General features: G+C 48.7%; 1 protein-coding gene across 1 annotated transcript in view; it reads right to left on the bottom strand.

The window, feature by feature from the left end:
* SLC28A1 (solute carrier family 28 member 1) overlaps window positions 1-25,573 on the bottom strand; it is a 44,660-nt gene extending 19,087 nt beyond the window's left edge. Inside the window, exons 1-8 of the mRNA XM_004432024.3 lie at window positions 25,289-25,573; window positions 24,358-24,469; window positions 23,395-23,477; window positions 22,050-22,141; window positions 17,699-17,882; window positions 9,471-9,612; window positions 8,694-8,807; window positions 7,000-7,077 (exon numbers count right to left, since the gene is read on the bottom strand). Of these exons, the coding sequence (XP_004432081.1) occupies window positions 7,000-7,077; window positions 8,694-8,807; window positions 9,471-9,612; window positions 17,699-17,882; window positions 22,050-22,141; window positions 23,395-23,477; window positions 24,358-24,453 (789 nt within the window). The 5' untranslated portion in view covers window positions 24,454-24,469; window positions 25,289-25,573. The remainder of the gene's footprint in view (window positions 1-6,999; window positions 7,078-8,693; window positions 8,808-9,470; window positions 9,613-17,698; window positions 17,883-22,049; window positions 22,142-23,394; window positions 23,478-24,357; window positions 24,470-25,288) is intronic.
* Window positions 25,574-27,496: the final 1,923 nt, after the last annotated feature.

Here is a 27,496-nt window from a genome sequence, read left to right as displayed (position 1 = left end):
TGTTGATTACCTGCCCAAGGTCACACAAAGAGACAGAGTACCTCCTGGCCACTAAGCAGGTTGCCAAGGCCCTGCCATGACTCTGCAGAGGTTTGCCCTGGTGCCAGTCCTAGAACCTCATTTCTCTGTCTTCATGGTCAGCATTCATCCCTCCAAAGGAGAGCCTTAGCCCAGGCTGTAGCTGCCCCGAGTAAGTCTTGACCACTGCTTTGTGGAAACTCACAGCAGGCTGGTCCTGCTAGTATCAGGGCTTCCCATAGCTCAAAGGACATGGAACTTCCAGCTCCTCTAGGATAGCAGTTCTCAAAGTGTGGTCCCTGGACTGGCAGCATCACCTGAGAATTTGTTGAGATTGCAAATTTTGAGCCCCACCCCCAGAGTTTCAGATTCAGTAGGTCTGGGATGGCCCTGAGAATTTGGCTTTTCCAGATGTTGCTGGTCTGGACACCACACCCTGAGAACCACACCCTCTGAGCAAGTGTCATCTCCTTAGGAGGAACAGGCTCTGAAGGCAGGACTAAACCCACTTGGACATGGCCCTGCTGCTTCCTCTCCCCGCAGGGAGCTGAGCCAGGGCTCCTGATGACTTCCTGAGGCTGTCTGGGCAAACCCCCACAGCCCCAGCCCCCAGGGCCCAAGCACTGCAGACAGAGCCCTGTCACAGCTCCAGGCCACAATAAACCACAAAAACCCTAGCTGGAAGATTTCTCAGAGGTGACTGCTGCCGTGTCCACCCCACCACCACCATTACTGGAAAGCAGAAGAGACTTGCTCCAAGGCCAGATAAACTGGACCAGCCTCCTGATTTCCTGCTCACACCATCCCTTTGCCCAGAATGACCTCAACACTCTGCCCGCTTATGCCCCTCTCTGCCTGTCAACGTCTCCTTCAGAGACCTTTGCAGATGCCACACTCTTCTAAGATCTCTGCTGGTTCAATTGTCCCATCTCCCTCCTTTCAGCACCCCACCCCAGTCCATTTACTTCCCATTCCCTCCCCTGAAAATTGTGCTCACTAAGGTTCCCAGTGACCCCTTAATTACTAAATCTAATGGCATCTTTCAGTCCTTATTTGATCTTCTTTTTTTTTTGCAAAATTTGGCACTGTTGACCATTGGGGATTATAGAGGCTGCATCAGGAGGTGAAGACGTTTTCCTTCACCGCAGGGGTTCCTCAGGGAGAACACTGAGCAGCTCTGCTGAGCCTAGTAAGCCGGTGCATGTAAGTGACAGCGGAGGAATGAGTAGGCGTGTGCTCTGGGGTCAGCCAGACTCAGTGAGGATGTGGGAGCTTGTGGGGAGGCGTCCTGTGGGTGGAAAGTCACTAGAAGGGAGAAGGAGCCAAGGTAGAATGACTAATCAAGATGATATAGCCAAGAGGTGGCTGCCACGTCGACTGTGCTGGACTCCAGGCTAGGGGTGTGGAGGGCTGAAGAAGCCCCAGGCAGAGACTCAACTTCCTGGAGAAGGGATGAGCTGGACTGTGGCCCAGCAGGATGCAGCTTGGATTCTGAAAATCTAAGTGAGCTCAGAGGAGACTTCCCCAGGCTGACATGGGCCAAAGGCCTGGGACTAGGGCCACATGATTCATGGGAAGAGCAAAAAGAAAGCTCCTGAGTCTTCTACTCAACTCAGCACCAACAAAGCCACCTTCCCCTAAAGACAAGTCCCAAGGGGGCCGGCCCCCCTGGCGTAGCGGTTAAGTGCTTGCGCTCTGTTGCTGGCGGCCTGGGTTTGGATCTCGGGTGCCCACCGACACACCGCTTGTCAGGCCATGCTGTGGCGGCCTCCCACATAAAATGGAGGAAGATCTGCACGGATGTAGCTCAGGGCCAGTCTTCCTCAGCAAAAAGGAGGATTGGCATCGGATGTTAGCTCAGGGCTGGTCTTCCTCACAAAAAAAATAAATAAATAAATTTAAAAAAAAAAAAGAAAGAAAGATAAGTCCCACGCTTGGCAAGTGTGCGTGTGGGCATGTGTGCGTGTATGTGTGAGTGTGTGTGTGTGTGAGATGTGGTGGTGGGGGCGTATGTGTGAATGAAATTTTGTGATTAGTGAATCTTGTGAGAAAGGGAATTCCGTGGCCATGGAGCATTTGTCTTAAGTCCTCCCTCTTCTGACCTGTCTGAGCTAGGAAGGCTACTGGCTAATACACTGACCAGGAGTTTGTCCAAAGGACAGGCCTCCTGGCGTCCAGGAAATGGTTAGTATTTGACAGGGAAATACTGAGGGTGGTTAATGAAAAACTCACCTCCCTTGTTTTTTCTCTGTTTACTGAAGATCCAATCTCAAACTCTTTGGCAACCATGAATATGTTCCAAATGTATCATTATTGTTGTGAGGGATGAACTTATATTTGAAAGGGAGGGATGATCTCACTGACTTCTACTTACAGTACGAAGAAGAAAACGTCACTTGACTGGAAGTCCAACAAGCCAGTTCTAGTGCAGCTCTGCCCTAACTCACTGGGTGACTATGGCCAGGTCACTGCTCCTCTCTGGGGCTTGGTTTGACCACCTGTATTATAAAGGGGAGGCCCAGAGATCGCTGAGCTCCCCCCTAGCACTAATGGTCTATGAATCCATGGTTCTAAAGGGCGACTCGGGTTGAGATGCAAGTAGCAGGTGCGCGCTCATTCTTCCGGAAAGGGAGGAATGATGGGAGGACACGTGGCTAACACTGTTGAGGGGGCTGACATGGCAGCAGCCAGATGATGCTTTCAGTGCTGGAGTGGGAGAGAATTGGTGGAAGCTCCGGGGCACAACCACTGCTTGGCCCGCCCAGCACACCTTCCCGGCTTCTTTTGGTAACAAAGCATAAATTTCCCTTTGGAACATCCCCACCCCACCCCAACTCTCAGCCCATGGGCTCCAGGTTTGGCCATGTATCCTCCTTGACTACAGTTCAGGGATGGTCATATACTCCAAGCCAGGCCAAGAAGAGCCCACTTCTGGAGCTAGTGGAAAACAGGCTCGCTCGCTCTCTCTCAACTAGGATTGCCAAGTTGGTTGGATGTAACCCTGGTACATCTTTGCCACCACCTCAAGAGAGCCTGCCCAAGACTAAGACTAAAGCTAATACTGAAAACACAGAACCAGGACATAAGCAAGGCAGACCCCAGATGATAATGAGTACCTGGATCCAGCAGGGCCTGAAGCCCCTGGATTTCTCAGTCATAGGAATTAATCTTTTTTTTTTTTTTTTGCTTAAGTCAGTTTGAGTTGTATTTCTGTCACTTACAACTGACTAACTCAGAAGCTAAGCACCCTGGTCAGAAAGTACAGCCTGGACTCCCAAATGTGGCCCCCTGTTATGGCTGGGAGAGACTATAGATCACAGGGTCCATGCCATCACTGTTTCTTCCAGGCAAGTATGCTATCTGTCACTTGGCCCTGCTCCTATACTAGACCATAAATACTCATCTGGAGCACAAGGGCACCCTGAAAATGTAGCTAGCTGCAGGTCCTACAAGGAGTTGTCTGCCTTATTTTCCGTGATGGGGGGTTAATAGTACCCACCTCTCCTAAGAAATGCTCTTTCAAATGATGACTTTCTGAGGGTGGCTTCTGTTCAATCAGAGCACATCACCCCCTGGCTTCAGGGGTGAGCGTGAGACCCCAGTCACTCCAGTTGCAGTATCCCATGCCCTGGCCTCAGCGATTGGTCCAAGAATGGTCACATGACCCAAGGCAGCCCCATCCGACTCCTGCCCCAGGATTTTTCTAACTTGGGTTGGCAGAAAAGAGTTTCCCCCATTCTGGGTGATATTCTGTAAGGATGGGCATCTGATGTTGCTGGGAGCCAGGGGAAGATCTGGCCTGAGAGAATGAAGCTGACACCCTGGGATAAGCAGTGACATGAGACTGAGCGCTGTGATCCTGGCAGCTGCGGGGCCTTGGTTCTGGCCCGCACCAGCTCTATCTGCTTTCCAGTTTGTGAGTCAAGAAATGGCCCTCTCTCTTTCCTCCTTTTAAGGCGAGTTTCAAACAGGTTTCCATCACTTACAACCAAATAGTCCTAAAGAATACTGTTTTATTCTAAACCAGAGGAGAAACAAACATCAAAAGTCTTGGGCCCCTTTGTCACCACTGCCTACCAAGGAAAGGGCTCTGACTTCAAGGCACAGAAGCTAATAAGTGAGAGCTTTGGACCTGGGTTCCAATCCTGCCTCTAACACTTACTAGCTTTGTGAACTTGTGCAAGCAACAACCATTCTGAGCCTCAGTATCCTGGTTTGTGAAAAGGGGATAATGACAGTATTTTCCCCATAGAGCTGCTGTGAGGCTGAAATGAGTGCCTGGCACATAGTCCTTGCTCCATAACTTCCTTACCCCTCCCACTTTCCCTAAGCTTTTCTTCTCTGTTCCACCAAGATCTTAGGTTTAGAGGGGGACAAAATTGCTACTAGTGGCCCTGATTCTTGCTGCAAAGCCTGTGTGTAGCTCCCGGCTCTCGAGGGTTGGGAAGCTCTGGCCCCCGCTGGAGAGGTTTGGAGAAAGAATTGTTTAGCCTTGGTCTTGGGCCAAAGAGAAAGCTGCTCAGGACCACGCAGTCATGGGAACGGTGGCCCAGCCAGGGAGATGCTGGCTGTGTGGGAGCCCAGCCCAGAGCCAGGAGCTCACAGAGCCAGACCTTCCCAACAGGTGCAGAGGGACTGCCCATGTACACAGAAGAAGCATCATTTATTCACTTCATTCATTCAGCAAAGAGCAATGTACCAGGCACTGGGCGGGGCTTTGTGGGACTCAGGGTCAGTTAAAGGACACAAGGATGAGTAAGACCCAGGCCTCGCCATCAAATAACTAAATGCAATCACAATGGCAACATGTGGAATCAAGTGATGACCTTCATACGAGTCGTTTTTCAGCCCTCTCCCCAACCTCCATTCCCTGAAGTGACCTCTCTTCTGGACTATGGCAGCCTGATGGCCCTGGGTCACCATTTGGGTGTCAGGGAGCCTCCTCGTAGGTCCCCTATTCCAGCATCCGGGCTGTAACTCTTCCTGTCTACTGTTGACACGATAACTGTCCCAAAGCGCCAGTCAAGTCCCTCCCCGCTCAACAATCTTCAATAGCTCCCCATTTCACAGGGGAAACCCAGAAGCCGCAGCCTGGCGTTCAAGATCCTTCAGGACACAGCCCTGCCAAACCCACACCTCCCTCAAATAGCCTACGCGCCTGCCTCTTAGACATCCCAGCACTTCCTCGCCTCCATTCTTTTGCCCGTGCTGTCTCCTCTTCCTGCCTGTCTCCATGTGTCCAGATTTTTCCTGTCCTGAAGCTCCATGCCAAATGCCGCCTCCTCAAAGAGTCGTCTTCACAGGCCCTGGTTTAAACAATCTGTCTCTCTCTGACTCCCCAGGCACTTTCCTTTGCGCCAATTGCACTTGAACCTGGCTGCCCGGGGAGGTTGAACTACAGAGTGTTGTGTGTTTGTCTCATAAAGTGTGAGAAGCTGCCGGCCACCATCTCTCTGCTGGGTGGACACAAGAAGTTACCCTGGAGCAGGTCTTCACTGCTCATCCCTGACACCGGGGGTGGCCCCTCCTGGGAAATGCACATGTGGAGGGAGAAGCACCCGCCTTGCCCTAACAGAACGGTGTGGGGGCCCTTTGGAGGGGGCTGACAGAGGCTGCCCCTCCCAACCCCCTCCCTACACAGAAGTGGTCTCAGAAACCTGATGGACAGATTAGTCCTGGGGTACAGAAGACTCCTGCCAGGACAGGAACCTGGTCCCCTCCCCCTTCCCTCCTAGGACTCACATTATAAAAACTCTTTGGCCGGAGTGGACATTTTCCAGAGAGTTGCTGGCACAAACAGACACCAAGACTCCGAGAGGACCTCACCACGAGTCAGGGTCAGGGGTGAGCAGGAGTGTCCAGACTCATGACCCAGCTTAATACCAGCCCAGAAGTTCATGGCCCAACCCATGGCTCAAGCCAGAAGCCTTCGGGGCCCCACACACCCAGCAGGATAGGGAGGCTCTGGGAACAATGGCCAGAGAAATGATAAAAGCAGAAACCTCCAGAACCTACACATAAATTCTGTGCAGCAGCTCCACCGTGACAGTGGTCCAGGACACACTGGAGTGGGCGGCACTGATTCCCATCCGTGGTGCTGTGGCAACAGCAGAAAACTGGGACCAGCGAATGGGTGGGCAGGGCCCCGCGAATGGGTGGGCAGGGCCCCAGGTCTCTCTCCACCTGGCATTTGGAAATGGAGCTGAAGCCTGGAGCGGGCCTCAGGGTCCTTAGACAATTTGGGTGTGAGGCAGGCAGAGGAGAGCCAAGAGTTCTTACTAATGGAGGCATTCAGGTGCTTGGGCAGACAGCTGGAGAAAGAAGAAATACAACCACAGCTCCATTCAGAACTGTGAAGCAGTCACACCACAGCATACTCAGCAGAGGCTGCGTTATTTTATATTAGGGTGGGGGCTCTACCATTACACAATAAGGACTTTCAGCCTTTATCTCAATTTCCTACATAACATTTTGCACTGTGGTAGATGCACAATAAATTTTTCTTGGAAGGAAAGGAGGAAGGAAGGTGGCCTGTGAAAGGCCTTAAAGGAGGAGCATACTGCGAGGCTCATTTGAGCCTAAGGGTTCCTGGAAACTGTCCTTTACAGATCTAGGGGCCCTGCAGCTGTCGGAGGCTAAAGTGGCAACAGGTGTTATCCCCATGCCCTACCCTCTCTTCTTGTCCTCAGCCTCCCAGCAATTCTGTCATTGGAGTATTCATTTTTAAGGAAAAGAATGCAGATATAGCTTAGTTTTGCAAATTTTACAAAATATAGTGAAAACATGTCACCAGGTGAACACATTGCCAGGGCCCCTCCCAGGACCCAAGGCTTAAGCTTAGCTTCCAGAACCCAGGCTTCGCCCGCAAGAGCCCTCCCTCTCCACCAAGGCCTGGTCCCCATGGCTTGCTCGGACTCCCCACTAGCTAGAGCTGCTGGGTAGCAGCTGCTAAAGGCTTCGTGAGCCAAGAGTAGAGCTGACCTGAAAGGCAAAGACATCCTTGACCAGAGCCTCCCCAAACACGAAGCTAGAGCCGGCCTCCGTGTAGCTCAGGAAGATCTGAAAGAAGAAAATGGACAAAATGAAATCCCGGAGTGAGGCCAGGGAGGGAAGGGGGCAGAAACAGCGGCCGGAGAACCAGGCTGGGGTGAGCTGGAGGGGGCTCGCCTGCTCCGTGGGCCTTCCCAGCAGCCTGGGGGGAGAGAGGGACACCAGGCCACAAGCCCTCTTGGCCCCAGGCAAGTTGGCCCAAGGATGCAGTCCCCTGGGCCCTGGGCCTTTTCAGAGGCTGAGGCACCACCTGGCAATGTGTGCCGTTTAAAGCGACATTCATGGGCTCTTGCTCCTTCTGAGCACATTCTCCAGAAGAGACAGCTTTTCAATAAAGCTTTAAGAAATACTCTGAGATGAGAGTTGTTTGGACAATGAAGAAGAGACAATGGAGGAAGCAAGACTGTGAGATACGTGGAGGAGGCTGTCAAAGGGCGTGCCTTTTGTGCCTGCCCACTCCCCTCGCTTCCAATGGCACAGCCCCCATCCTGTCCCCATCCTAGGCTCGTGGCCTTGGTGTTTGAATCCGGCCACACTTCTACAGGAGAATTATATTTAGGTCCTGAAGTTGCATTGTGACTGCAGGGACAAGTCATTTCTCTTATCCAGGGCTCAGTTTTCCCATCTATAAAATGGGGGCGTGACCAGAGCAGCAACTCTGTCTTCCTCCGCGACACTCTCGCAGATGCCGTTGGCGCAGTCAGCAGGTGCGCACAGAACCAGGGCACATTCGGGATTTCCCCTCCCTCGAGATCTCCCTCTGCAGAGCACATGGAAATGCAAGGTGGTGAGAGGGGGTAAGTATAGGATGAACATGTGCCCTCGATAATTTCTGTTTTAAAAAGTAGATCATGGGGCTGGCCCAGTGGCGCAAGCGGTTAAGTGTGTGCGCTCCACTGCGGCGGCCCGGGGTTCGCCGGTTCAGACCCCAGGCGCGCACCAACGCCCCGCTTGTCAGGCCATGCTGTGGCGGCGTCCCATATCAAGTGGAGGAAGATGGGCACGGATGTTAGCCCAGGGCCAGTCTTCCTCAGCAAAAAAGAGGGGGATTGCAGATGTTAGCACAGGGCTGATCTCACAAAAAAAAAAAAAAGTAAATCATGATGGTTGCACAACAATGTGAAAGAACTTAATCACACTTAAAAATGGTTAAAGTGGCAAATTTTGTATTATGTATCTTTACCCCAATAAAAAAGATGGAATTAAAAATTATAACTTCAACAAATTCAATGTTATTTTTAAACACACACACACACAAAGTAAATCATTTGTAATTTTTTTTAGCGCTTTTAACTATCATAAGTTCTACATCACTGATGACTGCTGAGGGCCACGGTGCCCAGGGGCCCAGAGAACCTCCTTGTTCTGAGATTCTCTTCCATATCATACCCAGCCTCTGAAAGGACTGCTCTGTCTGGGCAGGTGGTACCAGGCCTGAGAGAAGAAGCCACTGCACTGCCCAGCCCCCAGCTGCCCACCTGGTCTAGGGCCCCAGTATATACCCACCATCCTGGTCGCGATATCTCTCTATGGTCTCGTCACCCTCCTCCCCCCAAACCGAGAGGCTTCTCCTCTATTCCCTGGCAATGAAAGATACCCTGGCCAGCCAGGCCCCATGTACACACCTGGATCTGGTCGCCCAGCCACTGGAATGCAATAAATCCTGGTTCTGTTCTGATGATGAAGAGCCCAAGTATAAACTGTAGCCCAAGGCCCCAGGACACAGCCCGCCAGGATACCTGCCATCCGATGGAAAGGTTCTGGTGAGCTCAGCTTCTTGGGGGACCCACAGGGAACAGGGTAGGGTGAGAGCTGAGGGCACGGGGCTGCTGAGGGGCTACGGGAGTTTTGGCCTGTCTGTTGGATGGGAGCTGGACCCAGCCAGAGGTCTGGGCCTGTTGCCAATGGTCACATCCTCCTGGAGTTCAGAATAGGCCATGTTCTTGGCTGCAATGGGCCTGGGAGTGTGGGCAGGGGTGGGGCAAGATCTAACCAAGGGCCCACATGAGACTCAACCAGCCTTGGCGTGCCGTGGCACTTGCTCCTCCGTCATCACTAGGTGGATGGAGCTGGAGTTGTGGCCTCAAGGTCTGGCCTCACTGTAACCTCTGTCTGTCTGGACCCTCCCCCTTTCCTCCTCCCTGACCCCTACTCCCTTAATGGCCCCCCAGCAGAAGGGAGCTGGACTCCTAAGGGCTGTGGCTGCCTCTCAGCATTTCATGATTCTTTAGCAGTGATCCCCAAATTCAGGATCTCTAGGAGACTTGGCTGGAGCCTGGGGGAAGGTGTTAGCCACACTATGAAACAGGGATGGGTCCTGTTATCACAGCATGGATGGATGCCAAAGAGGCAGAGAGAGAGAAGGGGCTGAGGCCCACTCAGCCTGACAACCAAGTACTCACTGCGTGGTGATGCTTTGAGCAGGCGAAGAGGAGGCTGATGAACACGCAGATTCCTGCAAAGGATACTAGCTGCTCTGGCCGCCGGGAGGTGTCCAGAACCAGCCATAGGACCAGGCCTAGGAAAGCAGCGAGGGCTAGACCCCTGCAGGGGAAAGGCAGAAAGCCATCACCCTCAGCATCTCCCCAATCCACACACAATAGCACCCAGGGCCCCAGGGAAAGGGTGCTTAGGGACAATGGGAGGAGAGAGAGCTGTGTGACTGGGGCAGACCACCTAGCGTCTCTGAGTTCAGCTTCCTCATTGGGAAAAAATGAAGCCAAAGACCTCTGATTTCTCAAGGTTGCGGAGAGGACTAAATAAGAGGATGTGTGTACTGAGCTTAGCACGGTACCAAGCATGTGGCTTCATCAAGGGGCGGAAATTGTCACAGCTGCAATCATGCTCAGCTCAGCCCAGCCTCTGACCTTGCTGGAGCGATGGGGGCTTGTGTGGCCCAGAACTCAGCACTATGGGCCATGGGCTCTTCTCCCCAAAAGCCCAGAAGCAATGATGTCAATCTGGATCATTGAGTTAAGCACCTGAGACCAAGGACTAGATGCAACCTTTACAGCAACGCTTCCCTCCCTGGGGCTGGAGTTTGCTTGACCAGGAGGCAGCATGAAGTCTTCGAGAGCCCAGGTCTGGGCATTGGGTGCTCAAGGTCTGCCCTGAGCCGATCATCAACTCCCTAGGTACCACTAACGAGAGCAGTGTTCACTGAGCACTGCTTATGTGCCGGGAACTATGCCCAGAGCTGAGAGACATACGGTTACCGCCTTCATTTTAGAGAAGAAGAAACTGAGGCACAGAGTGTGAGATGACTTGCCCACGGCCACCCTTCTAGAAAGTAGCAGAGCTGAGCTGTTAACCCAGCCATTCTGGCAGCAAAGTCTATTCTATAACTAGTTCTATACACGGTCACCAGCTGTTAAGAGGCTGACCCAGACCTGAACTCAAGCAGGCTACTCCAGAGTTTACTGTTTCTTCCTGCCCATGTTTCCCAAACTCCTCATGTCCCAGTTCCATAGGCACAATTTCTGCCTCGTTTCTGGGCCACCTGTACATCTCTTTACTTACTATTTTTCTTAAAGTTAATTCATTTGATAAAAACTTAAATGCATGTGTTTTTTTGTTTGTTTGTTTGTTTTTAACAGCTTGATGAAAAGTATGATTGACATATAATAAACAAAACATGTTGAAAGTTTGGTAAGTTTTGACATATGTAGACTATACACGTTAAAACTACCACCACAATCAAGATAGGGAACATATCCATCACCTCAAAAGTTCCTTCACGCCCATTTGTAATTCCTTCCTTTCTCCTCGTCTCTAGGCAACAAATGATGTATTTTCTGTCACTAGATTTGTTTAAATTTGCTAGCATTTTGTGTAAATAGAATCACACAGTGCGTATTCCTTTTTGCCCGACTGCTTTCACTCAGCATAATTATTTTGAGATTCATCCATGTTTCTGCATGCATCAGTAGTTCATTCCTTTTTATGGCTGAGTAGTATTCCATAGTGTGGACATACCACAACTGGTTTATCCATTCACCTGTTAATGGACATTTAGGTTGTTTCCACTTTTGGGTTATTACAGGTAAAGCTGCTATGAACATTCAAACATTCACGCCAAGTCTTTGTATGGATATACACTTTCATCTCTCTTGAGTAAATACTGTAAGTGGAATGGGTGAATCATATGGTAGGTCTAACTTTTTAGGAGACTACCAAACTGTTTTCCAAAGTGATTGTACAATTTTACATTCCCACTAATGGTACATAAGACTAACTCTTATAAGAGTTCCAGTTCCTCCACATCCTTGCCCACACTTGGTATGGTCAATCTTTTGAATTCCAGTCATTCTAATAGACATATAGTAGTATCTCTTTGTGGTTTCAATTTGCATTTTCCTAACGACTAATGATGTTGAGCATCTTTCCATGTGATTATTTGTTGCTTATATATCTCCTTTAACCAAATGTCTGTTCAAATCTTGAGCCCATTCTTAAATTGGGTTGTTTTTTCTATTATTGAGTTTTGAGAGTTCTTTATATATTCTGAATATAAGTCCTTTGTCAGATATATGATTTGCAAAACTTCTCTCCTTGTCATGGCTTGTCTTTTTATTCTCTTAACAGTGTCTTTTGAAGAGCAGGAGTTCTGAATTCTTATAAAGTTAATTTATCAATTTTTTTACAGGTTATGATTTGGGTTTTGTATCTAGAAATTTTTACTTAATGCAAGGTCACAAAGATTTTCTCCTATGTTTTCTTATAGAAGTTTTATAGTTTTAGGCTTTAAATTTAGGTTTATGATCCATTTTCAGTTAATTTTTTTATATAATGTAAGGCATGGATCAAAGTGTTTTTTTTTTTTTTGGTGAGGAAGATTGTCGCTGAGCTAACATCTGTTGCCAATCCTCCTCTTTTTGCTGAGGAAGATTGTCCTCTATTTTGTATATGGGACACTACCACAGCATGGCTTGATGAGCGGTTGCATAGGTCCACTCCTGGGATCTGAACCTGTGAACCCCGGGCCGCTGCAGCGGAGCACACAAACTTAACCACTATGCCATTCGGCCGGTCCCTCAAAGTTCTTTTTTTTTTCCTTTTTCCTCCTCCTCCTCCTCCTTTGCTTCTGCTGTTGCTGCTGCTTCTCCTTCTCCTCCTTCTCCTCCTTCTTCTCCCTCTTCTCCTTCTCCTCCTTCTCCTCCTTCTCCTCCTTCTTCTCCCTCTTCTCCTTCTTCTCCTTCTCCTTCTTCTTCTTCTTCCTCTTATTCTCCTCCTTCTCCTCCTCCTTCTGCATATGATTATCCCATTATTCTAGCACAATTTGTTAAGATGATTATCTTCTCTCCACTGAATTGCCTTGGCACCCTTGTCAAAAATCAATTGACCAATATGTGGATCTATTTCTGGACTCTCTATTCTGTTGCATTGATCTATTTGTCTGTTTTGATGTGGATACCACATTGTCTTGATTACCGTGGCTTTATAGAAAGTTTAAAGACAGGTAATTTAACTTCATCAACTTTATTCATCTTTTTCTAAGTTGTTTTGGCTATTCTAGTTTCTTTGCATTTCTATATGAATTTTAGAATCATCTTATCAATTTCCACCAAGAAAGCCTGCTATAATTTTGACTGAGATATTATTAGAATCTATAGATTAATTTGAGAAGAATTGCTATATTAACTATACTGAGTCTTTTGATCCATGAACTTGGTATATGACTCTATTTAAGTCTTCCTTAATTTCTCTCAGCAATATTTTGTAGTTTTCAATGTACAGGTTTGCACATCTTTTGTCAGATTTATCTTTAAGTATTTTATATGTTTTATGTTATTCTAAATGGCATTTATAATTTTAATTTATGCTGGTTTGTTGTTAGTATATAGAAATATAATTGCTTTTTGGTATATTGAGCCTGTATCCTAAAACCTTACTAAACTCACTTATTAGTTCTACTAGCTTTTTTGTAGATTTCATAGGATTTTCTATGTAGACAATCATGTTGTCTGTGAATAAAGACAGCTCTACTCCTTCCTTTCAAATCTGCATGTTTTTATTGCTTTTTCTTACCTTATTGCACAGTCTAGAACTTCCAGTGCAATGTTGAATAAAAGTGGTGTGAATAGACATTCTCATATTGTTCTTGATCTCAGTGGAAAAGCATTAGTCTTTCACAGTTAAATATGATATTAACTGTAGATTTTTGGTAGCTGCCCTTTATCAGGTTAAGGAAGTTCCCTTCTATTCCTAGTTTGTTCAGAATTTTTTACAGGAATGAATGTTGAATTTTGTTAAATACTTTCTCTGTATCTATTGGCATTGATTATTTGGTTTTTATTTTTAGTCTGTTATGATACATGACATTGATTTTTTAATATTAAACCAACTTTTGATTCCTGGGATAAACCCCACTCATTCATGATGTATTATCCCTTTAATATATTGTTGCATTTGGTTTTCTAAAATTTTGTTAATAATTTTTACATCTTTGTTCATGAGGGATATTGGTTTGTACATTTAATGTGAATATTGGTGTAGGGGAGGGGTAAATCTACCATCTTGCTATTTATTTTCTATTTGTCTCATCTGTTCTTTGTTCTTTTTCCTATTTTTCTACCTTCTTTCAGATTATTTTTTTTAATTTTATTTATTGTTTCCCCCCAAAGCCCCAGTAGATAGTTGTATGTCATAGCTGCACATCCTTCTAGTTGCTGTATGTGGGACACAGCCTCAGAATGGCCGGAGAAGCGGTGCATCAGTGTGTGCCCGGGATCCGAACCCGGGCCGCCAGCAGTGGAGTGTGCACACTTAACTGCTAAGCCACGGGGCCAGCCCCAAGATTGACTATTTTTTAAATGATTCTCCTTTATCTTTTTTTTTGTTTGTTAGGTATAACTCTTTCTTGTGTTCTTTTAGTGATTGCTTTAGCATTTATAGTATACATCTTTAACTTATCACAATCTACTTTTAAGTGATATTACACTACTTCACATGCAGCATAAAAAACACACAGCAGTATAATTTCATTTCTTCCTTCCCAGCCTTTGTGCCCTTGTTGTTTACTTCTACGTATAATATAAACTCCAGATACATTGTTATTATTCTTGCTTTATAAGTTGATTATATTTTAAGGGGATTTAAATAATAAGAAAAATAGTTGTTATATTTACCCATATAGTTACCATTTCAATGCTCTTTATTCATTTGTGTAGATCTAGGTTTCCGTCTGGTATCATTTTCCTTCTGTTTGAAAAATTTCCTTTAACATTTCTTGTAGTGCAGGTCTGCTTTTTTATGTCTGAAAACTTCTTTCAGCTTTTGTATATCTGAAAACGTCCTATTTCTCCTTTTTTTTGAAAGATCTTTCACTGAAGAATTCTAGATTGACACGTTTTTGGTTTTATTTTTTACTGTTCCACTGTTTCCTCATTCATATTGTTTTTGAGAAGAAATCTGCTGTTATCTGTATCTTTGTTCCTCTGTACATATCGTTTTTTCTCTGGTTGTTTTTAAGATTTTCTCTTTATCACTGGTTTTAAGCAATTTGATTATGACGTGCATGGTGTGGTTTTCTTCATGTTTCTTGTGCTGGAGGTTCGTGGAGTTTCTTGGAAATTTGGATATAATTTTCATCAAATTTGGAATTTTTTGGACATGATTTCTTCAAGTGTTTTTTTCTTCCCTCCGTCTCCTTTGGAGACTTCAAGTACACATATATTTCCCCACTTAAAGTTGTGCCATGCCCTGTTTGACTCTTCCCAGTTTTGTTGTTTGGATTTGTTAGGCAGAGCCTGAGCAGGGCTTATTCTTTGGCTAATTTTTCCCAGTACTGACCCAAGATCTTTTTTAGTACTCCAAGCAATGCCCTGTGAATTATGAGGTTTACCACTCTGTTGAGAATAAAAACTATTCCTGGCCCTGTGTGATTTCTGGGCACTGTTCCCTCTAATCCTCTTGGGTGGTCCTTTCCTAGGCCTTGGGTAGTTTCCTCATGCGCACTCACTGATCAGAACTCAACTGAATACTTGAGGAGGACCCTCTGCAGGTCTCGAGTTTTCCCTCTGTTCAGCTCTCTCTTCTCTGGTACACTGCAATGTGAACTCTAGCTGCCTTGCCTTCCCTGGGTTCCCAGCTCTGTCTCCTCAACTCAGGAAATCTGCTGGCCCCACCTTGGTTGCCCTCCCCTGCACTGTGGCCTGGAAACTGTCTCAGCGCAATAAGCTGGAGCAGTCATAAGGCTCACCTCATTTGTTTCCTGTGTCTCAAGGACACTGTCCTTTGTTGCCTAATGTCCAACGTTTTAAGAGCTATTGTTTCATATATTTGTTCCGATTTTTTAGTTGTTTCTCAAGTAGGAGGATAATTCTGGTCTCTGTTATTCCATCTTGACTGGAAGTCGAAACCGCATGCATGTATTTTTTAAACAGCTTTATTGAGACAAAATTCACAAACCATACAATTTGCCCATTTAAAGTGTACAGTTCTATGGTTTTTAGTACATTCACAGAGTTGTGCAACCATCACCACAATCAATTTTAAAACATTTTCATCAGCTCAAAGAGAAACTCCATACCGCTTGCTATCACCCCCCAATTCCTACATCTCCTCTCCAGCCCTAGTCAATCACTAATCAACTCTCTGTCTTTGTAGATTTACCTATTCTGCACATTTCATATAAATGACACCATATGATATGTGGTTCTTTGTGACTGGGTTCTTTCACTTAGCACAATGTTTTTAAGCTTCATCATTATTGTAGCATTTATCAGTATAGTCATGCACCACATAACGACATTTCAGTCAATGACAGACCACATATATGATGGTGGTCCCATAGGATTAGTACCATATAGCCTTGGTGTGTAGTAGGCTGTACCATCTAGGTTTAAGTACTCTGTGATGGTCATACACAACAAAAGCACATGTGTCCCTATTGTTAAGTGACACATGACTGTACTACATTCCTCTATATGGCCAAATAATATTTTGTTATATGGATATACACATTTAATGTATACCCAAGTTGATAGACATTTGAGTTGTTGCTGTCTTTTGGCTATTATAAATAATGATATTATGGACATTTGTGTACAAGTTTTCGTATGGACACGTTTTCATTTCTTTTAGGTATATACCTAGGAGTAGAATTGCTGAGTGTGGTAAACTCCGTGTATGATATCTTGAGGAACTGACTAATTGTTTTCTAAAGCAGCTGCACTATTTTACATTCCCACCAGCAGTGCATGAGGGTTTCAATTTTTTCACATCTTCGCCAACACTTATTATCGTCTTTCTTTTTTGTTATAGCCGTCCTAGCAGATGTGAAGTGGTATCTCATTGTGGTTTTAATTTGCATTTTCATGATGGCTAATGATGTTGAATATGTTTTCATGTGCTTATTGGCTGTTTGGTATATCTTTGGAGAAATGTCTATTCAAATCCTTCTTCCATTTTTCAATTGGGTTGTTTGTCTTTGTATTGTTGAGTTGTAATTCTAGATACAAGACCCTTATCAGATATACAGTTTGCAAATATTTTCTTTCATTCTGTGGGTTATCTTTTCACTTCCTTGGTGGTGTCCTTTGAATCAAAATGTTTTTAGTTCTTATAAAGTCTAATTTTTCTACATGTATTTTTTAAAGGAAATTTTATATCAACACCTCAAATGGAAAACCAGTATCAATGATATGTCATAAATAGACAACAATTGTAAAAATAAAATCCTTTTATAAATCTATTTAATAAAGAGAAGGCAAATGTAAAAGCAAATCTATCTATAAATAAAATGAAAAATTTGTTCTTCCATAGGCCAGCCCAAATCATTTTGTTGTGGTACGTGGATCTTACTTTGGGAAACACCATCGTGCCTTGTACCTCCCTGGTTTAGTCATTGGATATCTTTGGGCACCAGTTTCTTCATCAACAAAGTAGAGCACTAAAATAGATTGGTGGTCTTCAGACTTTTAAGCCATAGAAACCTTTTTTTCCAGCTAAATTTTTTTGCAAAACTTGGTTCATAAAACAGATAAAATAGAGCTGCCTGGTTGAAATGGGGATGGGGGGTGTTTGATGTTTCTCTCCAATCTCCCTCTCCTGCCCTATAGTATCGTCCAAGTTTCCAGAGCTCTAAGGAACCCAATTTGAAAACCAGGGGATCCCAAACTACTGTCCAGGGACACGGCTGGCCACATCAGAATCCCCAGGGGGCTAACTAAAAATATTGACACCTGGACCCCAATCCAGCCTGCTGACTCAGACTCCAGGGGTGGTCCCCTGCAGCTGTGTGACTCCCACATGCCCCAGGTGATCTGATAGGAGGCACTGATATGAGCCCTCCCTGCTTGGATGGGCTGGGATCTCTGAATTTAGGAAACTGTTGAGTCCTGTTCTCAGCTGTCATAGTTACCTGTTGTAAGTGGGGCAGAGAACCAGATGGGAACCAGCAAAATGCCACAAAGATGGTTGCTGCCTTTGAAGCCACCCAGCAAAACCTGCCCTGGGGCTCCCAGGAGGCAAGCACGGTGAGGTGTGTTCCCCATGGCACAGAAACCCTCTGGTGGGACAAGGGCTGAAGCCCTCCTCACCCAGCCCTGGCTGTGACCCTGGAGCTGACAAAGAGGTCTTCAGCCAAGGCCTTGCCCCGGCCCTGCCTCAGGGTTGTGAGCTCACTCACCTCTTAAGCCAGAGGTTCAGGCGGAAATGCCCCAGAGGCTTGACATGCCTTGGCAGCTTTGGCCCCAGCAGCCTCTTCAGCAGGCTGTGGGCCAGGAAGACGAGGACCACACAGGTGAGGACAAACAGTGCCAGGGCCCTCTGGAAATCCAGGAGGCAGGCAATCAGCAGGAAGGCAGCGAATGCTGGGAGGAGGTGGGGGGAAAGACGGAGAAGGGGTCAACCACGATGATTCTGGCCTCTCCAGGCCCCTGCAGCCCCGCCTGCAGGCTCCACCTTACTCCATCCAGAGCTTGGAGGGCAGGAATGTCACCTAACCTCTCTGAGCCTCAGTTTCCCCATCTGGAAATGAGAATAACCATCTCTATTGTGTTGGAGGGTTATGATGGAGTTAACTGACGGAATGTGTGTGAAAGGGCTTTGCAAACTGTGAAGTGCTGACCAACGTGAGGGAAGAGATTTGTAAGCAGGAAGCAAGACAGCGTGTCTCTGAGCATCAAAGGAGCGCCTGCTATCTTCCAGAGCCACGTTAGGTCCGTGGAGGACAGAGATGGACAAGTCAGTTACTCCAGGAAGGAGTTCACCCATGTGTGACAGGATCCTATTCTGAAATATTAGTCAATGACCATTTTCTTCCTAGAACTGCCTTTTGCCCCTTTGCCCTTCTCCCCTTTGAGCAGCTCAGCCAGTCTGTGCTATTCCTCAAGAAAGGAATATGACAGCAGATAGCCAAGGGGGAACTATCTCTCCCTGGCTTATGAATTTCAAAAGCCAGGGCCCTTGAAGAATGGAAAGAACTTTTAGCCTTCCCAATGGATAAAAATGTAGGCTGAAACATTATGAGGAAGTGTCAGCCCTCCCCCTACCCCCTCTGCTGCCAGACCAGTTGGAGGATGATGAGAGCAAGGACACTGGTGGGTCCCAGAGGAAGGGGCTCTACCCCTGTTCCCAGCTTGAGCCTGGGAAGGTGGCTAAAGCCCAGGTGTGTTTGTGGCATTGCAAGCAGAGGAACGCCACGCCAGGGAAGCAGTGAGATTTCAGAGAGGAATGCCCGTGCAGTAGGTGGGCAGGCAGAGCCGCGGAAAGCTTCTGAGGTTCTGTGCACCTCAGCAGGCACCAAAGCAGCAGAAGTGATCTCCGTGAGTGGCTGGGAAGAGGAGAGAGGAGGGAGACCAGGACAGGCCATGGACGGGGCTGTCTCCATGGCTACCTGCAAGGGCAGAGAACCTATGGCCAGTTGGAGAAGTGGACAGGTCAGTGGACACCTGAGGATTGATGGTAGATAAGCTGCCCTGGGGACTCCTGGGAAGAGGAGTGAAGGGATATTCCAAATTGACAGAAATTAAGTTCCCATCACTCAGTTGGAATGACAAAATTGAAATAGAAAATAAGTCAAGTTATAGAAAATAAAGGTACCTTTCTCTCACACAGAAGTTTGTGGCCTGGAATTCCTACCTGTTCGGGTGTCAGAGGCACCCAGGTGAGGGTTTGCAGGGTGGTGTCAGGGATTCAGGCCGGGGCTGCGGAGGGCAAGGGGGCAGTGGCGGGGCAGCGGCTGCACTCTGCACTCTATAGCACTCACACGACTACTCCTCACCAGGATCCCACAGGCCGGGACTGTGGGATCTAATCTACACCCACTTAGAGACGAGGCTTCTGAGGCTGGCGGAGTGAGTGACCCCCAGAGGGAGGAAACGAGGCCAGGATTCCAACCCAGCTCTGTTTGTCTGGGGGCCTGTGGCCAGCAGGGATTCAGGGAGGGACTGGCATGTCGTGCGGGAGAAGAGGCAGTGTAGACGAATCCTCCAGGAGGAGCACGGGAGAAACGTGTCTTAGGAAGTATTTTTATCCATCTAGGATCCGTTCACCCCTCTAGTGACAGGAATTTTCTGTCCCCTTGGGGCATCCCGCCCCACTCTCAGCCCATGTGGTCCAGCAGTGCCAGACCCACTTCAGGGGTAGGAAACCACCACATCGCCCAGGGCCAAGGGGATGGTTCAGGGATGGGCGCATGGCCCGAGCTACACCAATCAGAGACCTCTGGGGACTTTGGCTGGAACTATGGGCAAGAGGCACAATCTTCTTCTGAGATTGGGGACCGTGAGGTCCTCCATGCCAGGAAGCCGCCAGGGCCAAACTGCACCCATAGAGAAAGCCTACCTAAGGTGAGGAAGCCATTGCTGCAGCTCAGGCACCAGGTATTCAGAACATGAGCTTCATTTCTCCATCACACATGCTCCCACAAAGTGCGTCAAGGGCCTCACGGTAAAAGTCATGATACAATAGTGATATTAAAGAGCCAGAGGAAATCAAAATCCAGACATGGAGAAAGTCGATGTTGGCCATGGTAAGGGATAATGTAATGACTGAGACTGGGTTCCTGACAGCCAGGACAAAAGTGGAAATAGGATGAGATAGGTAATTTGCATTACCTACTAGAAGGAATTCCATCATTTCTTCAAGAAAAACAAACCTGAGTCTGAGAGAAGGTGGAACAGAGAAGGCCCTCGCTCAGATCCTGTCAAAGGAAGACTCCACTGCCTTAGCCATCTCTAGAAGGAAGCCGTGAGGAGCCAGGAACCAGCCCCATCTCTGCAGATGACCCTGCTTTCCACATCATCATGAAGACTGGGGCCATTGCTGTCATGTCTTTCACAGTCCTCTCCCCCACCTGGCCCCCATGAAGGTCTCTACGTGCACACCTGCCTTCCCTCTCTGTCTCCACCTGACAGGATGAGGTGGGCCTCCAGCTATGAAGACCCACCCCTCCACCTGAGCTCAGGAGCCCTCCTTCCCTGTGCCCAGGGAACCTTGCTCCATCGGTCAGCTCTGTCTCCTAGTCCTTCACCTCCTTTCTGCAGACTCCCTGCCTTGGCTCATGAACACAGTCAGAGTGTCTCCCATCACAAACTACCCCTTCCTTGACACTGTCACACCCTCCCTGTGAATATTCCCACCCTGTGCTCATAAAAAGTTTCTCTAAAGAGCTGTCTACACTTGCTGTCTATGCTGACTCATCTCCCGTTCACGCCAATCCAGCTTTTGCACCTCCACCCTAAGCCACCAGTGACCTCCTTGTCCCTAAATCCCATGGGCCGTGCTCAGTCCCTGTCCCACTATTACCCTGACTGCAGAGATACTGTTGATCTTTCCCTCCTTCTTGAAACCCTTTGCTCGCTCAGCTTCAGCACCAACCCCACTGGGGGTCTCCTGCTCTCGCCCCCATCTCCACACCTTCTCAGGCTCTTTCAGGGCCCGTCTTCCTCTGCCAGCTCTTTCTGCATGGCTGGTCCCCAGGCTTCTGTCCTTGACCCACTTCTGGACTCATTCTCCAGGTGTCCCTGGGACACCTCCTCTCCTCCTGGATGGCCTGGCAGTGGTACCCCCAACACGCTGTCCAAACAACTCATCATCCCACCCACCAAGACCTCCTCCTCCACCATGTCCCTAGCTCTGGGGAGGGCACCATCACCTACCCCGTCACCGGAGCAGAACCCTGAGGCATCCTGGATTCCAGAGCCTCCTTCGTTCTGCACACTTGATCAGCTCCCAAATTTGGCTGGCATTGCTTCCCGAGGATTTCTCAAATTCATCCCCTTCCACCTTCCACCACTTCACCTTGTCACACATGTACTATTGCCCTCAACGTCTCCTTCTCCCCATCTTTCCTGCCTGCCTCTTCCAGCGTCCCACAATATGAATCTGACCTCGACACTTCCCTGTTTAAATCCTTCAATGGCTCTCTCTGGCCTTGAGGGTAAAATGCAAGTCCCTGAGCATTCCCCCAACCCCCCACCTCACCCAATACCAGGCCCCTTCCCGTCCTTCTGGCCCGTCCTTTGGCACTCCTTGTCCAGAACCCTCCAGCAACACTAGACTATTTATCAGCTCCCTGCCCACACCCTGCCGGTTTTCACCTTTGCTCCTACAGTTTCTCTGCATGGAGTGCCTTCTCACTCCTTATTGTCCTTTCCCTCCACCTGGCTAACTCCTGCTCCACCTGTGAGATTTGAATGTCACCTCCATCTGGAAGTCTTGTCTGAGCACCTCCCATCCCTCCTTGGTGCCCCCAGATGGCTCACTGCATTGTGTGAAAATATTTGTTTCCTTCTCCCTTACTGATCAGAGAGTGCCAAGACGAACAAGATCTCGTCTTGCTCCATTCCCATGCCCCAGCTTCTGGCACTGGAGCTGGCCCTGAGTTGGTGCTCAACAAACATTTGTTGACTCAATGGTTAAGTGAATGACTCTGCCCATGTGGATCGCTGTGGGGGAGGTGGCTGAAACTTGGGTGGTGGGGCCTGGGGGCTGGGGTAGGAGTATCTGTCTTCCAGGCAGGGCCCCAGGCTCACCAGTACAGAGCAGGCCTATGCAGATCCACCGGAACAGCCGCATGTGCTCCCTGCAGAAGCGTCTCACTCCCAGGGCTGACTGCAGGATCCTCCTGGGCAGACAACCAGTGGGGTCCATGAGTGGCCACCCCGACTCCCCTGCCGTGGGGATCCTCAATACCTCCAGGCGGAAGCCACTCAGGTATGTCCCCAGTAAAATGGCAACGTGGGGTGAGCCAGGCACTGGCCTTCACATCCCATAGCGCTGAAGGGTGACCCCAGCCCAGAGCAAATGGCCCGGGCCATGCATGCCTTGTGGCCTCTGTCTGATAATCCTGCCTTCAGGGTTTGGGAGAGAATGAACTGAGACAAACCTTACCAACATACAGAAACGCACAAGCAACAATGGCTGCCTCCCCTCCCCCGTCCCATTTCCACCATTCACAGAGCCAAGTGGAGAGGCTCCCAGCTCTGCCTTCTCTCTCTTGGTACCTGGGACACTTCTCTGAGCCGGCATCCTCCCAGTGAGAGGATGTGTGCACGGCCTACTCCATGCCTCATCGCCATCAAGTGCCCCCACTGCCTTCTGGGCCCAGCGCAAACGCCAATTCTTGCGTGGTCGTTTGGTCACTTGTCTATCCCTGGAGGAAAGGCTGGTACCTGAATAGCCTCTGGGGTCCCATGGGCTGAGCATGCGGGAGATGCTCACTCAGTGTTCATTCAGCCACCAGCGGCTGTTTTAAGGGACCTCTCTCCCTTCTGTCTGTTCCCACCACACCCTCCTAAGTGAGGCATCCTTCCCCAATCTCCCCCAGAAGGTAGACAGAGGGAATCCCTCCCCTGCCACCACCTCTTGCCCATGATGCTCTCCTCAGCTCAGGATCTGGCCAGTGAGGACCCCAGTGGGCCCAGGCATCAGGAGGCCAAGTTCTAGGCTCGTACTTGCTGCCTATGTGACCTGGGGCCATCCCTCTCGCTCTCTGGGCTTCAGCCTCCTCACGTGAAACAAGGGACCTGGCCCAGTCTAGGAGTTTTCAAACTAACCCTCGAGGTTCCCCAAGATGCCCCAGAGGCTGAACAGGGTAAAAGGCAGATGGAGATGTTGAGAGGAAGGCCAGGCTGTTGCAACTGCAGCTGCAACAGGTGCAGCCCCACAGTCTATATCAGGGTTCCTGATGGGAGTTTGTTCTGGCTGCTTCAAAGCAGGTTGGGAAGCCGGGGCCTGGCTCACATCTGAGGCGGAGGCCAACAGAGCTCATGGTTGGCTGAAGCGTCTTTACTTCTTTCTTCAACCAAGTTTCAGGGAGCCCCTCCCTCTCTGTCAGGAGGTTCCCCACCCATGCTCCCCTGGCCAGAGACCACCTACCATCCCGAGGAGGGCTCCGGACCAGCCTCACTCCTTCCACCTTCTGCAGTACTCGAGTCACTGCCGGGGGTCTGGCCTTCCTCCTAAAGCCACCAGAGAGCAACCCGCATGAGTCTTCCACCCTGAGTCAGAACTAGAGCTGGGAGCCCCGAGGGGAGAGACCCTGGCTGCCACCAGCGCACTCACAGGCACCTCAGGGGTGGGCTGGGGTGGGGGCTGGACTTTTGCACAGGAAGTAATTAGAGGGCAACTTAATTAAATTCCACAAAGCACACATTGAGCCCCTACCGTATGCTGGGCTCTGTAGTAGACACATCTTGCCCTCAGGGAGCTCATGGTCTGTGTGAGGGAAGGACACTCAGGGGAGGTCCCAGGCAGGGCCACCTCACCCCATGGCTCCAGGGCATCATTTGCCCCACAGTATATGGAGTTGCATTCCAGTGTGTAGGGGGATTATTCTTGCAGATCACACTGTGACATGCACATCCTGGGGTTGTGCAGTGTAGTGAAGGGGAGGGGCTTTGTCGGGGGAGGTTGGGAAGGAAGAGGGTGTCATATTAGGCTCCAGAAGTTCTGGGTGGTGGGCCTTGACCCGGCCATCACAGAGCAAGGACAAGATTGCCAGCATCTCGAAGGCTGAGACTTCCCCAGGTACTCCTGGCCCCCATCGTGTGGTTTCTCCTTCTTAGCCTTTAGATCACAGCTTGGGTGTCACTTCCTTGTTGAGACCTTCCCTGACCTTTCAGACTAGGGCAGGCTATACCGGCACATCATGGGTGCACAACAAATTTTTAATGAGTGAAATACAGGGGCTGCTCTCTGCTGAGGAGGCCAATACATTGGGGGGTTCCTAATTGTTCAAGCAAAGAAGTGAGGAGGAGGCGCAGGGGAGCATGAAGGAAGATGGTGAACAAAAGCCCCTCCCACCAGGGGGCCCAGATAGGAAGGGGGAAGGGGACAGACCAGGCTTTCCAAGAACTCAGCCCCTGTGTTGTCCAGACCATTGGCCACAGATCTGAGAGAGATGGACTCTTTTTGTCTTGATGTGTCATCCTCCATGAATCAGACCTCGCAGCTGAAAGACAAAGTCAGAGCCCAGAGCTAAAAGTGGAAAGCCAGGCAGGACCCAGGCAAGGGGCCTGGAGGATGGGAAAGGAGAGGGCCGGGAAGAGGGAGCAGACACCTGGCACAGCTTATACCATCTCAGAGCTCAACCTTAATTGTGCCTGGAGGCCACAGCCATGGCTCCCCAGGGACAGAGGAAGTGCCCCTTTCTGCACTCACTTCTGAATCTGTGAGAGGCAAGTCCTTGAAAATCTAGGAGCCAGGCAGAAACAGGGCAACTTCTGCCCACTTCGTAAGGAAGGAGTTATGTACAGCATATGTATGTATCTGATAAAGGCATTTTTCTGAAAAGAAAACTTTCATCACTCTCCACAACAGGTTAAAATCATTGTCATTAAGTGATATCTTCGCTGTGTTATACTTTCCTACCTCTGAAAGATGGAGAAACAATATCCTGAAGACATCATTCCAGTCCCTGGGTCCAACTATACCTGAAACTAGTCCTACCCCTGGACTTTTCAAGACCCAATATAGCCCTTTTTTTTTTTTTGCTGAAGCTCAGTTCATAGGCTTAAACTCACCCTGTTAACAAGAGCCCTAACTAAGACTCCCATCTCTCCCCATCTTTTTCTTCACCTTGGGAAGCACCCTACTCTATCCAAACACCATCCTGGTTAAGCTCACATACCCAGAGGCAGGCACACATGTGCATGCAGGAGCAGGGACACATGTGGAAGTGTACACACAGGCAGAGCCTGGGAAAGACCCCCCACCTGTGCATATGCACAAACAGACACACAGAGAGAGGCAGGATCCTCTTCCTACTCACATATTTGTGGTGAATAAGTCACTCTCAGGATAGATGGAAGCGTGCGTTTCCGTGAGGACAAGCGGGCTCCAACCTTCTTGCCCTTTGGCTTGTCTTCTCCTTTCAAGGGAAATGCCTGGGCAGAGTCCAGAGTTGGAGTAGGTTGGGCCTCCCTCCCGGCTCTGTTCAGCACCCTCTCCAGAGCCCATAGCCACGGGCGGGGCCGAGACTTGAACCTCTCTCAGGGAAAAGGGGAAATGGGGCAAGTGGGCCCCACTCTAGGCCCGGCCCCTGAGTTCCTGCCTCCAGACTGAATCTGCCTTCCCCGTCTGAGATGCCCTCCTCCCCACTCTCGCCTGCTCCCCAACTGACCTCTTCCGGGAAGCCTGCCTTTGTTACTCTCACTCCTCAGCCTCCCCTCCTGTGGCCCCCTTTTCCACCTGCCATCAGTGCTGCTCAGTTTTTTTGGATGGTGCATTTTTTCCTTTTATTTTGCATCTTATTCAGTATCCCTTTCTCACTGACTCAGTAATTATAACAGCAACCTATTTTCCTGAGCTTGAAGATAAGGAAAGCAGTATAGCTGTCACAAATAGTAAAGGCGTTTCAGGTCCAGCATCAACACAGTCATGAAAACAGAACAAAAATCACACCATTTCCCCCTTTGTTTCATTTTTTTTTAAACTAACACCTAAGCAACAGTGTGCAAAGTCAGGGGACGAACCCTTTAGTGTTTCAATCCTCAAATGAAACATTAAACTTATCTGACAGGATTGGCAATATCTCTTTAATCATTAATCGTACACACTCAGGACAAAATCCTTACGATGTATAAACACTTCCTGGTACCGGGGTGTGAAGTTCCCTGCACATGCTGGTGGTTTTGGAAGTCTGGAGAGGATGACAGATGGAGGGCGGGGATGCCCTCTCTTTAAAACCATTGCTTTGTCTGTCCTTTTGGTTCCCAAAGCGTTACATGTGCATCGTTAAACATTTAAGTATTATAGAAATATACAGAACACAAGAAGTTAAAAGTTCCTCTAGGGCCAGCCTGGTGGCCTACTGGTTAAGTTCCCGCGCTCTGCTTCAGTGGCCTGGGGTTTGCAGGTTCGGACCCTGGGAGCAGACCCACGCACCACTTGTCAAGCCGTGCTGTGGTGGTGTCCCATATAAAGTAGAGGAAGATGGGCACGGATGTTAGCCCAGGGCCAATCTTCCTCAGCAAAAAGAGGAGGATTGGCAACGGATGTTAGCTCAGGGCTAATCTTCCTCATAAAAAAAAAAAAAAAGTTCCTCTAATCTGAGCCCTCCAGAGATGACTACCACTGAGTTTGCAGAATTTTTCTCCAGATTTTTTTCCTAAGTGAATACTATTTTAGGTTATTCATTTTACAGTACGGGTTATACTATACCAGCTTTTTGGCAATTTGCTTTTTTTGGACAGAGATCCACACCATGCCCCACTGACTCTACTGGGGGCCTATGTGCTGCCTTGATTGTAAACTAAATGTCTGGGGCGTCATCTGGTTTATTCTGGGTGGGACACCAGCCTCCATGGGCAGCCTCCACAGGGATGGGCTTGAAGCTGCCTGCACAGGGGGCGTCGTCAAGCCACAGTGAAGGGCAGAGGGGACTGTACCTTCTTCTCTGCCTCTGCTCACTTCTAATCTCTTCCCCCTTCCCTCCTCCCTTCCCACTTCCTCCTCCTCCTCTCCTCTCTTGGTTTCTCAGTGCCCAGAGGGAAGCCAGGAGACACAACACATCTAGTAGTAGCCAAGCCTGTTTCAAAACATTCCCTACATTGCACCCTATAGCCTCTAAATCTTCATATGCCTGATCTCTAAACAAGGATGTAACAGGCTGTGTGTCATGGGATGGACTCTGAGCTTGGAGCCCAAAGGTCTAGATTCAGTCCTGGCTCTGAAAGTTAACTTGTTTCCTCATCTATAAAACAGGGGGGTGGGAAATAGTACCTACCTCATAAATAAATATTTATGGGGGTTAAATGAGCTGACACAGGTGAGGTGTCTGGCAGAAAGCCTGGCACCATCAGGCTGGCAGGTGTCATCACTGTCACAGGTCCCATCTCGGGGCTGTTTTTCTGTGTGTGTGTGAGGAAGATTAGCCCTGAGCTAACATCCGAGGCCAATCCTCCTCTTTCTCACTGAGGAAGATTGGCCCTGGGCTAACAACCGTGCCCATCTTCCTCCACTTTATATGGGATGCCGC

Source organism: Ceratotherium simum, chromosome 3, assembly GCF_057802395.1.
Source record: "Ceratotherium simum simum isolate JZ-2026a chromosome 3, ASM5780239v1, whole genome shotgun sequence".
NCBI classification, from domain to species: domain Eukaryota; kingdom Metazoa; phylum Chordata; class Mammalia; order Perissodactyla; family Rhinocerotidae; genus Ceratotherium; species Ceratotherium simum.
The sequence above is the reverse complement of the archived record's forward strand: the minus strand, read 5'-3'. Positions and strand labels throughout refer to the sequence as shown.